This window comes from Platichthys flesus, chromosome 9 (assembly GCF_949316205.1).
Source record: "Platichthys flesus chromosome 9, fPlaFle2.1, whole genome shotgun sequence".
Classification (NCBI taxonomy): domain Eukaryota; kingdom Metazoa; phylum Chordata; class Actinopteri; order Pleuronectiformes; family Pleuronectidae; genus Platichthys; species Platichthys flesus.
Window position 1 is genome coordinate 1883549 of NC_084953.1, and position 16014 is coordinate 1899562.

Below are 16014 nucleotides of genomic sequence, written 5' to 3' on the forward strand. Positions count from 1 at the left end.
TACCATCCTCACAGGCAGCCAGAACGTGTCATAGTTTGGCTCTCTGTAGTTTTCTCTGTCGCATATGGGAACTATGTCAATAGTCGTAATTTTCCATCTCTCTCATTAATCAGGATATTCAGTTTCCTTCCTGTAGTAGTTCAAATTGCACCCGTGTTCAAATCTGAAGGATCTCAATGGACGTCCTGCTTTGAGGTCTCTCACTGCTCCACTTCTCTTCTGCGCTCTAAACTTCTACTCAAGATGAAAAATGTCACCGAACTTGAGAAGGTCGGATCCATCGACGCTGCTACTGTGCCGCCTGCAGACTGGTTCAACAGCCGGGGGAACCAGTAACACCAGTAACAGCCGATCAGAGCGAACCAGAGATGTTCTGTCTCCTCACAAAGGGGCCACAGTCTCCACCGAGCGTCTTTCTGCTGAACTCGTCCAAACTGTCAGGGACGGGCAGACGATAAACACGCCAAAGGTCACAAGCTGAACATCGTAGACATGAAGAAATGCAGATAGAGTAAAAAAAAACGTCAAGTAATAAGAAAACTAATCTTAGCTGGAGACGCTCTCCTGCTACTGCGGGGGTGTTTCCTTACCCGCTGCTTGTTTTTTCATTACGCAGTCTCAACACTTTTCTGCTTCTGTGGTGGAAATCACACAATGGCCAATACTGATTGCTTTATTTTCTCAGTGTGTACCCCCCTCTCACGTTTATTATTGCAGAACAGGAGGATATGCCGGACAAGGTGGGGGGGGGGGGCGATGCTGAGCCTGCACAATCTGAACATTTTCGTTCTAATAATTTGAAATCCTGGGGGGTACAGGAGGCAAGGTGCAGGGGGTCTGGATGCAGGGGGGGGGGGGGGGGGGGTGGGGGGGGTCACAGGTCTGCTCAGGCGATGTGAAAGGTGAGCACGGCTCCTGAAGGTGTTTGGGCAGAAGGCTCGGGTGTGCAGTCTGGTGTGCACGTGCTCCAGGAGCTGTGGGTGCTGTTCTGACTGATGTGCAGGCTCCACCACCCAGAACCGTAAAGCAATACCCCCCCCCCCCCGCCCCCCCCCCCCCCCCCCGCGCCACCGAGCATGTGGTCCCACTCACACAGAGGCTACATGTAAAGAAATTATTGTTTCAGTGGGTTAATATGCAGGCCACCTACACACCTGCCCAGAGGAATGTGCTGCACGGTGGGGGGTACTACCAATGGCATTCAATCACATACCACTGGTGCCAGCAGGGGATGTGGCCAGTGGTGTGGAAACCTCCAGAGGACTGGGAACAGCCTGCACACAGGAAACACACATTATCCCTCACTCTGGTTTGCAGGTCTGTGACAGGAACATGTTTATATTACCAGTAAAGAGAAAACGCATCTGCAGCTCGTAGAATTCCGTCTCGTGACACGAGGCCACATTCCCAGATGGAAACAGACACCTTAGGTTTCCCTCTCAGGACCGAGCGCATAAAGACGCTGCACATGAACAGTCTTAAGTAAATTATTAGAGCCTAAGTGATTAACAGAGTTAGATGTTGGAGCAGCTCTGTCCTCGGGCTGCAGCGCGCCTCATATCGGGGCTCTCCGTTTACATTATTCATACGGAGGAGGGTGTGACTTGTTGGCTCTTTTTTTCCGCCTATATAAAACGAGAAGTTCGCGTAAAAGAAAATACAGATGGAGAAGGCTAGCCGCCTCGCCGTGTCACAGAGAGTCCCATTAAGCCTACGTGACCACGCACATACTGTCCCTTTGTGACCAGCTTGATCGGCAGAATGCCCGGTGCCTGTGTGCTCTTCCTCGCCGCAGCACTGGCTGCGCTGGCCCGGCTCGTCGGCACCGCGGGGCCGGTGGTCCGGTGCGAGCCGTGCGACGCCGGGGCGCTGCTGCAGTGCAAGCCCCTGCCGAAGGACTGCGCGGAGCGGATGAAGGAGCCCGGCTGCGGCTGCTGCATGACGTGCGCCCTGGGCGAGGGACATGCGTGTGGAGTGTACACGGCGCGCTGCGGCTCGGGCTTGACCTGCCAGCACCAGCCGGGGGAGAGCCGACCCCTGCAGGCGCTGCTGGAGGGACGGGGAGCGTGCTCCACGGCCGCGTCCAAGAAACTCAACAGCATCCTCGTACCGGCGCAGAAAGCAGGTAACCAGCCGGGCTGTTAACTGCACGTTTTAATGTTTGTGGACACCGTTGTTGCGTTGTGTTGTTGTTGTTGTTATTCGGTGGATTAGACGCACTCCCCCGCGAGGTGCTGCTGCTTGTTGAGCAGGTCTGGGGAGTTCCCTTCTCATTGGAACACAGATTACTGCGTCGCACTGATAGTGGATGAGATAAAGGTGCTTAGACTGATCTACTTAAGATGTAAAGGCACAAAGAACCAGGGTCTGTTCTGCAGCCTCACACAGTGGGAACCACCGAGCCTGACCGCGGGCTTTTAGAGGGGAGGCTTGACATTGCACAGTGATGTGTTGGTCTGGGTTAAACAAATCCCATAGGCTCCTGGAAGTTTGAGAGGACAACACCAGCTACGACCAGCGTGTTTACGCAGACATTAATCGTTGCTTTCCCACCAGGCAGCCCGACACTTTGTTTTTCCGTGTGCGTAAAGGTTCGTGCCATCATGCGTAAAATGCGTAATAAATTACAGAAGCGCGTCGTTGGGGATGTGCAGGCTGTTTGTTTTCAGAAAGGGTAACACTGCTCCTTCTCTCCTTCTCCCCAACACACACACACGCACATATATACACGCACAGAGCCTGGCTCCCTCAAACCCATAGTTAAGGACTGCCACATACATACTGTAAGTATACAGTATTTAGCTGAGGCTGAGGGCACACCACGTCCTTGTCTTCTGTAATGTCCCTATTTTCCTTCAAATAAAGCTTGTGGATTTTTGTACACAGTATGAAATTATGTGTTGTTGTTCTACTAGTCCATGTGGGACAACACATCCCAGCTGAGAGGGTGTGTGTGTGTGTGTGTGTGTGTGTGTGTGTGTGTGTGTGTGTGTGTGTGTGTGTGTGTGTGTGTCTCTCTGAGTTCCCTATAAGAGACCAACACAAAACCAAAGCCTGTTACCAATGAGCACAATGTGCAGGGACATGCACCGTGGGTTTCATGTGAATGGATGCAGGCTGCTCACACTGGTGAACCGGCACACATGCCACCTCCGTGTGAACACACACGGCTGTGTGTTTGGGCGCTGCTGACGTCAGGCCTCTAGGAGCCTCAGTGTGTGTTTTCATCTTACTGGTTATTTGGTTTGGCCACAGCAATGTGTGGTGAGCAAGCACTCGGCAGTCACATTGTCATTCATAAACACAGACGCACACAGACAGACAGAGTTACATACACATGCACACACTCGGAGAGCATCAACAACTTGTCCAAACTGTTTTACCTTGTTCTACTCTTTAATTTCCATAACTACATCTGCATGTTCCTCATTTTACATCAGTTTCTCAGCCTCTAAATTTAAAGACTTACATTTAAGAGGAACATTATTTTCACACGGGTGCAAACAAGTAAGTCTTAGACCTGTGACGCATTCGGTAACACAATAATTTACAGCCACACTTATCAATTCATGACCATTTACAGTATCTCCCTGCACTTCTGGAGATGAGGAGGGAGAAAATGTGTGAACTGGTCCCCAGCGCCCCCGTTGGTCATAGTGTACCAGTGCAGCTCAGTGGTTTCCACCGCCATCAGTCCCCCACCTCTGCTCCCAGACATTAACGAGCCCTGCTCACCACAGTTTGTGCTGTTTACTCCTCTGCCATTACACAAACAAATTGCGTAATGTGTTGATCCGGATCAAGGTTTCCTTAGTAATCCACATAAAATTTTATATCGACAATAAAATTCATGCTTACAGGAACTTTAAACACAGCTATATTTTTGTCTTTGGTTATGGGCTTTTTTTGGGGCTTTTTTGGCAAGAGTCGGGGAAACCACGTGGAGCATCTGCCTCCGTCCTGATGCAGCCGATGCTGCTGCTCACATCCATGTTGTTATTCTAAGTTCTGGTGAGCCTGGAAGACTGCGGAGCCCCGCCACATCACTAATTGATCAGGTGGTCACGGAGAAAGGGTGGGCTGCCAGCCTGCCTGCCCACACGGGCGACACGCCCACATGCCCGCCCGCCGCCCTCACCGCAGGCCTCCAACACAAAATCTGCTTCCAGTTAACGGTTAGAATCTGTGTGTGTGTGTGTGTGTGTGTGTGTGTGTGTTTGCGTGTGCGAGCACCCGACTGCATGTGTGTTCCCATCGTCACCCGGCCTCCCCGGGACATCGTCTCCGAGCTCGGAGCGCTCTTCTGACGGTGTCACAGACCAGGGGGCGAAGGGATTGGTCGTCTCCTGTATTCGTTTTTGGAGTCCCCCCCCCCACGACCACTGTCCTCTCTGCTCCGCCAGTCTTTAACGATTTGAAAGGAATCTCCACCAGCTCCACGAGCTAATAATACATCTGTTCACTTATCTCCCACTTTACCTCTCGCTGCCCGAACGTCTCCTGTTTTAGCCCCGATCCTTTAAAAGCCCGGTGGAGACTCGGCTCCTCTCTGTGTGGAAAACGAAAATCTGTGGATATGAAATTGTCATGTTTCTGTTTATTACTTGGCTCCGTTTCTGGCTCCAAACAGCCCACAAGGCAATGAGCTAACTTTATGTTGTGTGTTTGAACCAGGCCTCCTCTGCAGCTCGGTGCCAGATCACAGAGAGCTGCAGAAAGCACTTGAGATGTTTCAGCCTTGTTCTAAACCTGGTGAAATTTATTAGAAAAAGGGAGGATAAACTTGAATTTTACTATTTTTCCATGCTTATTTAGAAAGATAAATCACACAGTCATAAATGTTCAGACCCTTTACTTAGTCCTCAGTTGTTGTGTTTACAGCCTGGAGTTTACTTTTCTGTCTGTGGTGTCTCAGGGTCACTCTCCTGCTGGAAGATAAACCTTCAGTTCTGCCAGGAGGACCTGAGCACTCTCCACAAGGTTCTCCTTAAGTGTACTCGCCTCCGGTTAGCTTTCCTCAAACCCTGATAAGTCTACGGGACCCTGAAATATGCTGAAACCCTTCCTCACAGCCTGATGCCGGCACCGCCATGCTTCACCGGACTAATGGAGCTGAGCAGGCGATGAGCGCCGCCTGGTTTCCTCCAGACATGAGCCTCAAGAAAGAAGTGAAACAGTTGTTTCCTCAGAGCAGAGAATCTAGCTTCTCATCGTGTGAAAGTCCTGTAGGTGATTTCCCGTAGGTCTTCCTCTGAGGACAGGCCTCCATCTGGCTGATGGTCGTCCTCCTGGAGGTTCCTCCCATCTCCACGCAGGAGATCTGACCTTGTGCTCATCAGGATCTTCGTTACCACTGCTACCGAAGTCCTGAGTTGCTCGGTCCAGCTTGGTTTAAGAATCATGGAGGTCACTGTGTGATCATGTCTGTACCTCGACACATGAAGGTGTGCGTCTTTCCCAATCAGCTGAAGGTGAAGACAAATGTCTAAGATGATCAAGAGACGTGGAACCGAAGCTCGTTCAAAGCTCATAGCAAAGGGTCTGAATCCAAATGTCACCGTGATGATTTCCTTTTTCCTTTTTTAATAAATATGCAAAAGAAATGGATCCTGTTGTGGTTTTGCTGAAGGAGGGAAAACGACTTCCTGAATGCAGCGTTGTTGCAAGAGAAACATCATTCATACTTTAAAATCCTGGTGTTAAATAAAAACTGAAAACTTAACAATGTTGTTTAGAAGCTTCCTGATTAGAATTAAAGGGGAAAGTGAAACTCAAATCTGATTTTCCTCCACGTACACTTCAGCTGTGACAAAATAATCATCACAATATTCAGATTAAATCCTTAAACCCTGAGATATTATATTTCTCCACTGTTTTAACCACATGAGAACAAGTTTAACTAAACTCTGCGTTTAAGTTTAAACAGAAGCTGGATCATATTCATATTATAAATTAAACTAAACGTTGATAATGTAAAGTTTGAACTCTTCACATGAACTCACCTCCAGCAGCTGTAAGAACCGGGAGCAGCACCGGGAGCTGCCGGGGCCTGAGCGCCTCTCCCCCGGGTCCCAACACCTCCCAGCACCGGTTAGCATGCTAGCTGGGCTAACGTTAGCAGGTAGCACACACCTGGAGGGGGGGGGGGGGGGTCCTCCTCTGCGCTGACTGGACAGTTGGACTTCCTCTGTTTTCATCTGGCAGCGTGCTGATTGGCTCAAGCGTCCGTGTTTGTAGCTGTTACTTCAGGGTCACATGCAAAGATGGGAAATTTGACTTTCAGGCTTTGTAAACCCACACAATTACTCACAGGGTACAACAAATATTCCTACGGCTACAATTTTATATGTATACAACTCATTTCTACAGCTAGAGTACTTTAAATAAATACAAAAATATTTTTACATATACAAAATTTTTATAAAGCTACAACATTTTGACATTTTAATTGGTTGATAGGTTAATAGGTCGATTGATGTATCAGCAGGACCTCAATACTGAAGCTCCTCCCCCGATCACTACTGTGCAGCCTCTGGCTCCAAATGCACAAGATGGGAATGATGTTTAAGTTTCATTTCTAGACAGTTGGAAGAACTGGAGATGCTCTGTCCATCTTTTTATGTATGTATGTGTCATTAAATACTGACTTCCCATTCTCTTCACAGAGGGTGCTGGAAATCAGGTGGGAGAAGGTGGAGCCAATGCCACCCAGACGATGGCGGTGCTGACCGGCGTGGCGACGGTGAAGGGCGGACACAGTCGGGGCTCGAAGGACACCAGGCCGCCGCTGCACAACAAGCTGATCCAGAAAGATCAGAACAGGAAGACGCAGAGCTACAAGGTGGAGTCAGTGTCGGGAGGAGCCAACATGGACATGCACAACTTCTCCCTGGAGAGCAAGAGGGAGACTGAGTATGTAAGTCACAAGCACAGGAAGAGCTCTGACGTCTAATGGCAGAAAGTTAGAGAGACGATCTCTGATTCGGATCTGCAGAAAGAACAATACACCAACCTGCTGAGGTGATTGGTTGGAATTAACTGCTGGCTCTCCGGAGCACATGGTCGGCCACCCTGGCAAAAAAAAAAAATGCATATTGCTGTCAGCCCCTTGTAGGTGGCATGCATGTGCGGCCTTGTGCAACAAACAGTGTGGGGGGGGGGGGGGAATCTCTCTTCAAAACATTGCTCTGCAGAGCAATTTGTGGTCCAAGACTCAAGCAGGTCCCTGTAGGATATCTGCTATCATTTAAACATCCTTATTATATAAATTACATGCTCTCCGACCTTTTCTAAGAGAAGGTACCACTCAACGTCTCCATTTAGGTCTCAACCTCTTCAATCTGGACATAACTGTGGGTTCATCACAGACTTAAGTTTGGGGATATGCATTGAATTCTGCATATTCGAATATTTTATTTTGGCTGTCAGGCTGAATCCATAAATTGTCAGTTTAGTTGAAGGGTGAAGTTAGATGAGACGTTAACCGGGCGTTGGGTGAAGGAGCTTTAATCCCATTGTCCAGGATGTAGCTGCTTAAACACGTCTCATGTTCCTCTTCTTCTGTGATTGTGTAAAGATAAAATATTAATTGTTGTGTGTGTGTCCGTTGTGTTGCCAGGGGCCGTGTCGGCGGGAGATGGAGAGCATCCTGAACAGTCTCAAGATCAGCAACGTGCTCAACCCCAGAGGCTTCCGCATACCCAACTGTGACAGAAAGGGCTTCTACAAGAAAAAACAGGTGAATGGCTCTCCCTGCTGTTTCTTTATTTAACACACCATCTCTCTCTCTCTCGCTCTCTCTCTCTCTCTCTCTCTCTCACACACACACACAGAAAACACACACACACACAAACACACACTGAAACATGCACACACCTGAGGGCATGCAAACAGACCCACCGCATGCCTCAACACTTCCAAAGAATCCTCGCCGACTCAACCCCCCCCCCCCCCCACCCACACAGTCCCCGTTTCTTGTGCAGCTCAGGTTGCCTTGACAGCCACATCAACACTATATTATCAGAATGGCTAATAACCGTGTATTACTCCAGTAAATGCACTGCAGCCGTCTGACTCACGCCTCACAGGAAATGAAGTCGGTCAGGTGTGTTTGTGGGTGTGCGGTGGGGGAGAGTGTGGGGGGTAGGGATGTAAGAATGTGGTCGGGGAGTGTGTGTGGCACGGTAAGATGTGGCGGCAGGGCAGTGTGTGTACGGCGCGTGCTTGATGACGGTAGTTTCGGTGAGGGTGTGTAGGTGTGGGGTGCTGTTGGTGAGGTAAAGAAAACAAACAGACTGTCACTGGTTTAGTTTTTCTCGTCCGTGGTGCAGCAGCCGACTCGGGCCACCCATAGCCTGCTCATTTGCAAGACGGGGGGGGGGGGGGAAAGAACGAGGAAGCGGTAGTTCGGTGACATGTGCTGACCTGAGGGAGGTGGCGGATGGACGGGGGGGGGTTGCGGTGGTGGTAAGGGGGGGGGGGGGCGTTACTGAGACGTACAGCGTGTCAAATACATGTCCTGAGGTCGGGAGTCTTATCAGAGGGATTCCATGCTGCTGGATTCATTCTGAGAAACGCATGAGTCACCAAAAAAGCCCCACAAGCGCCATGAGTCAGAGACCAACTCGAGCCATAACACACACACACACACAGACACACACACTCACAGGATAATCCCATCCTCTCAGATTCTTACTTCACTCTTTCCCCAGAAGTTTGGTTTCATTGTTCCCTTTCTATTAAAATCAGACACCTCCTTGTTCTTTTCCTGGATTGTATCAACCCACACCTACCAGGGAAGTGTCAGTTCTGCTCAAAGTGTGTGTGTGTGTGTGTGTGTGTGTGTGTGCAGCAGTGTGCCAGCCCTTGTCGCCCTTTTCTTAGAGGGCCGTAGGGGGTGTTGTGTTAAATCCATCCGAGGGGATGTGCCTTCACGGTGCGTTGCAGAGATTTATGACCGGAAACAGGGCGAAGAGGATACCGTGTGAACCGTCTAGGGTGACAATACTGTGAAAAGAAGGAAGCTAAGGCGGGGGGGTTGGGAAGGAGGGAGGGGTCTGGGGGGTGGGGGGTTGGAGGGGGTGAAAGAACTGAGCGGAGGAAAAAGGGGCTTAACCACACAGATGACACACAAGCGGTCTGTGGTATCTCCAGCCCCGATCTGTTCAGATCCCATATTCCAGAGTTGCTTCTTTCAAGTGGATCTTTCTCTCTGATAGTAACGAGAACAAAGAGGAGACAGAAGCTGCAGCAGGAACTCAAACACACACAGATCACAAGGGAACGCTAATCCCTGCGAGTGAGTCACTGCACCTCAGGAGAAGCCTCTTCAGTTTGAGGATTGTTTCAGGATCTTTGTGGTTCGGTTTCCTTTACAACCACTTCCTGTTTGCAGTTCGGTAGAAGTTGTGCTCGATAGATCCAGTAAAGTTCAGACTTCCAGAGTCGACACTGTGTGGCAGGTATATGAAATGAAGCTGGGAGGATTCATCTGGTGGGGAAGCAGGAAGTGGTCCGGAGTTTTTAAAGCGGCTTTAAGGGTTTTCATTTTATGGTAAAGGGCCTTTAGTGTTGAGATATCAATCTTATATCTTATCTTTCCACTTAAATCTCCGTCTGTCTCTCATATCTCGTAAACTGTTCATCTTAAGAGCTTCACTCTTGTCAGGTGTATTGTTAACGCTCAAAGGAAGTTCTTAATAATAATAATAATAAACATCTCTTTGTGTAGCAGCGTTGTTGCAGCTTCAGGGTTTTTGTGTGACCGTGGCTCAATAACTGGAAGGTCACGAGAGGCTCCATCCCCCGGTCGCTGCTGGACACACTCCGGCTTCATCACTTTATTTAACAATGTCCCCGAGAATAATTCATGGATCTTAATGATAAATATCAGGCATTTATTAATGAGTGTGTGCAATTTGTGAATATATCTCAATCTGGAGGATGTAACATTTAAAAATAGTTTGGGCCGTTTTCTGAATCCATTTTTAATCATTTGGAGTTTTGACACGAGACAGACACAGTAATATCCTCCAGGTCAGTTCCCCTGAGGGAACAGCCTGTATGTGAGCGTGCACGTGTGGTTTTCTGTGCATGTCGCTGGTAACATGAGTTCTTTCAGTCGGCAGCAGAAGTTTGAGCAGCGTCGGTCCGAGCCCGGCTGCAGAGAAACCTATTTTTAGCAGCACTTATATGAATTGGCTCAGTATCCCGGTTCAGGTCACGCATGCCCAACAACGATCCACTCATTACGCCCCTCCAAGTCTCACTCTCTCTCTCCCATTCATCATTTCACCCACCCGTCATTACCCCCACTGTGCCCTGCCCACACGCACCCACCCGCCTTTTGTTCTGTCTGCCCGCTCCATCATTCTGTCCGTCCTGCCCTTCCGCCCACCTGGCTTTTCCTTCCTTGTTGGGCCAGGAATCGCCCCAGCGGAGGTTTGTGAATGGGACGACAGTGTCTGCGTCTCTCTGTGTACTCTTTCAGAGTTTAGTGTGTGTGTGGTGGGAGGAGGAGGAGGAGGAGGAGGAGGAGGAGGAAGAGGCAGTGGGTTAAGGATGTGAGCCAGGTGCCTGCTTACCCTGATCCCTTCCTCCCTCCCTCCCTCGGTCCTGACAGTGCCAGGCCCATAAGAGCTGACTTATTGAGCGTGACTCAGAAGGATCTGTGGAAACGTACACACTGACCACAATGGCTTTATAATAACTGGCCAACCTTCGGGCACCCAGACGGCTATTTTCACTCTGTCTCTCTCCCTCGTTCTGTTCCCTCCCTGAGTTTCTAATCCAACAGCCTCTTCTTCCTCGCTGCAGGATATGGACTCCGTCTCTTTGCCGGAGCTGTTGCATAACGTAACGACACAGGAATCATTTCTGATATCAGCTGCAGCTTGGTGCTTGAGTTTGAGCTTTGATGTGAAAAACAAATTGTAGATCGATTTATTGAAAATAAACCAAATTAAAATTAATCAATGTTTGATGTCTTAACACAAGAAACTGATCTAACAAATGAATAATTTTGAGACGATTGAGGAATATCAAAGAATAACTCGGTTCCCAGATCCTAATTTTAATTTCCCTGCATTGGCATAGAGTTGAGGGTCGTCCACTAACCAGAAGGCCGGTGGTTCGATCCCCAACTCCTCCAGCCTCTATTCCCACTTGTCCCTGTTCAAGATACTGGTAACTATAAGTTTATCAGTAGTAGTAGAGAAGTAAATATAAATACAACACAATCAATATTTAAATGCTTTACTGTCCATTTACAATTTACTGTTATATGTTTTCAAACTCAGTGATATTAGATTGAATGCTACGACACTTATTATTTCATTGATACAAAAATATTCACATGGTTTCTTGAAGAGAATCCTTTAAAAAATATTCTATCCAATGAAATCACTGTGTTTGCGATACACACTTGACAGTGTTGGACTTTTTTCCCACATCAACAACTTTGTAAAGTTTAATATTCAGACTCCTATTGTAAACTGTGTCAGTTTCATTCTTCTAAAACAAACACAAATTATTCTGGAGTTAAATTCAAACTCTTATTAAACCTTATATATTTCTAGAAAAAGCAATATCCTGCAGCCACTCTCAACGCACGTACAAACACGCACACAGACGCACAGTCTTTTACACAAATACATATACATGCAACCCTATACACACACACAGACACACACACAGACACACATTGCATTTTATGAGCTTGTGTTTATCCTGTGGTCAGACCAGGCTCTTTTTAATGTCCGTGAAGCCCAGCGGCGCTGCTATTAGCTGTAAAGACCAGCATCACAAGAGCACGCATTCATACACACAACACACACGCATACACACCCCATAAAGGTCGCATTATGAATGCGTGGGGTGGATGAAATGTGCTTTTTTAGCGAGAGCCGTGTGGACCCTGCAGAGCCGGAGCTGTGAGGTCTGAGCTGCTCCGGGTTTCAGACCCTGGACGTTTCTTCACGGAGGAGATTTGAGGTCGATGCAGTTTTCCAATATAAAAACCAACTGCCTGCACAGATGTTGACGCTGGAGGAGGATCCAGTTTGTTTACAGTTGCTTGGGTTGTTAAAAATAAAGTTTACTTGATAAATCAGAAGCTGACATGACCTACAATGCTCCTGCCTGATAAATCCAACCGCTGAGGCCCCATGGTGTCTTCAGCTGAACCACAACAATCATCACAGCTTCTCACCTCCTGTTTCTCACGATCTCTCCTCCTTTCGAGTGAAAGTTGAGTCTCAAACCAGGAGTTCTTTCTTCAGCTGGAAGGGTCAGTATCTATTTTTAAGCTCAGCGTGCAGGAGGTGGAATGAAGGAGATCACACAACAGTGTAATTGTGTGAAAGTGCCACACAAACCTTGACGTCTCGACAATGAAAAGTGGAAACTCGGCGACGCTTTGTCTGTCAGTCCCTGAGGCTTCATTAGGAAGCTGTAAAGTGACAGTTCTCAGTGGAAGTCTGGCCGTCCTACAGTGAGTGTGTGTGTGTGTGTTGTGTGTTTGTGTGTGTGTCTTTGTGGATTGAAGCAATAAAGAAAGGATTGCTTGAGATGACTGCTAATAGTTCACAGATGAAAGAGACTGAACGGAAATTCAGAGGTAGCCAAGCAACAGGGGAATGCACACATGCACATTTTGCTCTTCCTCTCCCTTCCGCCTCTCCTTTGGCTTTTCAACCCTCGCGCACCCACACCCACACACCCACACACACACACTGACACACACACACACACACACACACACACACACACACACACACACACACACACACACACAAGGCCCATACAGGACTCTATCATCATTAACCAGAGCAGAGGAACACAATGTTAAGCTCCTCTCGTCCGCTGGGTCGGGGAGAAAATAGAACCTGGCCGCAGACGATGGCACCGTGAGGGGGAATGAAGGGGGGGGGGAGTTCATCGAGAAGAGTCCCCTGATGATGTTAGAGTGTGAGAACGGGGGGGGGGGGGGGGGGGGGCTTGCTGCAGTGGTTGTTGGTATTTTAAGAGGCTCTGTCTCTGTGAAGCTGCCTTTGATCACTGAGGGGACGCCGCCGGAAACACACACCTGGTCACACTCTAGAGTCCGTCTGTGTGTGTGTCTGTGTGTGTCTGTGTGTGTCTCTGTCTGGCTGCACAGTCCACGACCCAGTCTGCAGGACTCGGGAGTGTTTTTTATTACGCCTCTGCATTCCTGAGCTGTTGGAATTTGAATTAAAACGATGACTTTACATCCGACGAGCTGTGTTGAAGCTTCAGGCCTGAAACTGACCCTGGACCTGCTGCTTCTCCCTCCTGCTCTGCAGTGAGACTCCGGGGCTGGTGGTCAGGACAGGCGAAGGCGTGGACGAGGTATGCTCGGCGTTTTAAGTGGTTAGGTCATTAGAACGCTGCTCCTAGGCAACGGTAATATGGACGCCTTCCCTCGACCACAGAGCGAGCTGGTGAGCGGGGAACACAGGAGGTGCAAAGACGACAGACATCTCACTCTGACATTTAAACATAAAACCAAAACTACAAGATATTAACCAGCAAATCTGTGCCCCGATCATTTATGAAGACACTTTTTGAATCGAGGACATTTGATGATACCAGGAGAAGAATGGAAACCTGAGGATTCCTGAAGTCCACAGACTGTGAATAGAGATGATTGACAGGTCTCCTCTTCCTCCCACATTCCTGAAAGTGACGCAAAAACATCATGGAAACGAACGCTGGGGGATCCTGATCATGAGTCTCAGCTGTCAATCATTCTGTCAAATAACTATTTAAAACCAAACGAACACTTGAACGTGACTCAATGTGAGAAGATCGACCTGAAATGATAGAAACCAAATTATGGAAAAGATAGAAATGTAATGTTCAGACGTGTATCTGCAGAGTTCTGATCTGAAAACGTCTTTAATATCTACACTGTTGTCAACTCACTGATTACACCATCATGGACAGGTGTTGATAACGTGGGGGGGGGGGGGGGGGGGTATTCTCAGCCCGACTGATTGTGTTGTTTCATATGAGCTCATAAAGTGTGAAACTACAACACACATGCATGTGAGCACATGTGTGGAAGCAGGTGGGGGGTATGTGCACTGTATGTACAGTACATACAACTCATTTGTGTGTTTATGTGCACACACACACACAAGCACACTCGTGCACATTGCAGACCATAATCAGCTCCAGATGATTTTGAGTGTCTGCCAGTTTCCCAGAATAGCAGCGCTGGTTTTCCTGCAGCGCTCCAACTGGCCTCGGCAAATATTTTAGCAGCTCCGTGTTTACCTTCGCTCGCTCGCCCCGTTCCTGGTTCTCTGATTCTCTCTAACCTGCTCTCTCATCATTGACTTCTCTCCCATCGCCACTTGGGTCATGAACGGGCCAGTACAGGGCTCCAGTAAGAATTCCATAGTGGGGATTAGACAGAGTCGCAGTTGGAGTGGATATGACCCCCCCAGGTTCCTCATGTTTTTATGTTTTGTGGTGGTTCCTGCAGTGAAACCAGTTCAACAGATTAAGAAGATCCACTTATTGGTCCCACACACACATGACATGCAAATGGGCGGAAATTTGATCTCTGCCTTTGACCCATCTGGTGAACTCAGGAGGACACACAGAGCAGTGGGCATCCATGCACGGCGCCTGCTGCTCTGTGTTGGGGGAGTAAGGTGCCTTGCTCAGGAGCTAACACCGTGGAGTCAAACAAGGGACCATCCAGTCCGATTTTCTGCCACTAGTCCACCACCCATAGATAATATCACAACACAGCAACACAACACAACGCACTGGAGAAGCTGTCTCGACTGTTTTGTCACATTCTGTGATATGAAAAAAGAAATTGGCTGATAATCAACAAACGTTCTTGACTATTTAAGCGCTAACACCTAAATTCAATACGTGTTCAAACGTCGCACAGAAAATATGAAGCGTCAGCGTCTAGTCCGCCAAAATAAAGAAGTAGAAGAAATCAGGGCATTAAATCCATGAGTCATGTTTCAATCACTTGTGTCTCCTGCTGTCCCTCGACTCAGGAGCCAAGTCAGATTGTTCATATTCCCACTGCAGACAGAAGCCAGATGTTTGTGGGTGTTATTCCGTTTCCTGACCAGTGGAAACGGGGCTGAACAGTGGCTGCACATGAAAGCTGCTCATGTGCAGCCGGGCGCTCCTGCCTGTGATCGATGAGATGTTTGTCTGAGTTGTGCTGAGGCACGACTTGGCCTCCAGACAAGAAGCTGAGAGCCAGCACGGAGATGGAGTGTTGTTATAAAACACAACCGCACAGGGAAGGTTGTGTTGATAAAGCTGTGTCAGGATAATAATTCGTCACCTTGGAAACACTAATCTGTTTTCACAGTGTGTCTCTAAGTGATAAGTCCCCCCCCCCAGGCTCTCCTGTCTTCTCCCTCTGACTTTGAACTGACGCTGGAGTTGACTGATGTGTGTGTGTCTGCCTGGTTCCACCTGTCCGTGCAATCCTTCTCTGCAGGGCAAACACATCCTGCAGAAACACGACCAGCAGCTGAAACTTTTCTCCTCCTCTTCTTCTCTTGTCTCTTTCTTTGCAGTGCCGTCCGTCCAAAGGCAGGAGGCGGGGCTACTGCTGGTGCGTGGACAAATACGGGCAGCCTCTGCCGGGCCTGGACGGCAGAGAGCGAGGCGAGACGCAGTGCTACAACCTGGACAGCCAATGAGAGGACGGAGAGAGGAAGACAGCGAAGAGGGGGGGATGGGGGGGGGGGGGGGTGGGAGTAAAGCAGGGGGACAGAGAGATAGAAAAGAAAGGAAGAAGTAGAGCCCACTTTGCTCTTGCATGTAGTTTTATGTAAACATTTGAAGGAGCTCCGGACGTCCAGGTCCCTGTCGGAGAGAGGGAGGGACAGGAGGGGGGGGGGGGGGGGGGGGGGCAGCTCCTGTCCGTCACAGCTGTCCTGTGCGTAGGGAACCTCTGTCCTCTCTTTACAAATACAAAAAAAAGAGGAAGCCGAAAGCTGACAGAGA

At 48.8% G+C, this 16014-nt stretch overlaps 1 protein-coding gene across 1 annotated transcript; it reads left to right on the forward strand.

Moving 5' to 3' along the window:
- Positions 1-1524: 1524 nt before the first annotated feature.
- On the forward strand, positions 1525-15735 carry igfbp3 (insulin-like growth factor binding protein 3). Its single transcript, XM_062395821.1, has 4 exons — positions 1525-2125; positions 6666-6916; positions 7619-7738; positions 15582-15735. Exons 1-4 carry the CDS (start codon positions 1762-1764, stop codon positions 15705-15707), a joined length of 861 nt encoding a protein of 286 aa, XP_062251805.1. The 5' UTR covers positions 1525-1761; the 3' UTR covers positions 15708-15735.
- Positions 15736-16014: the final 279 nt, after the last annotated feature.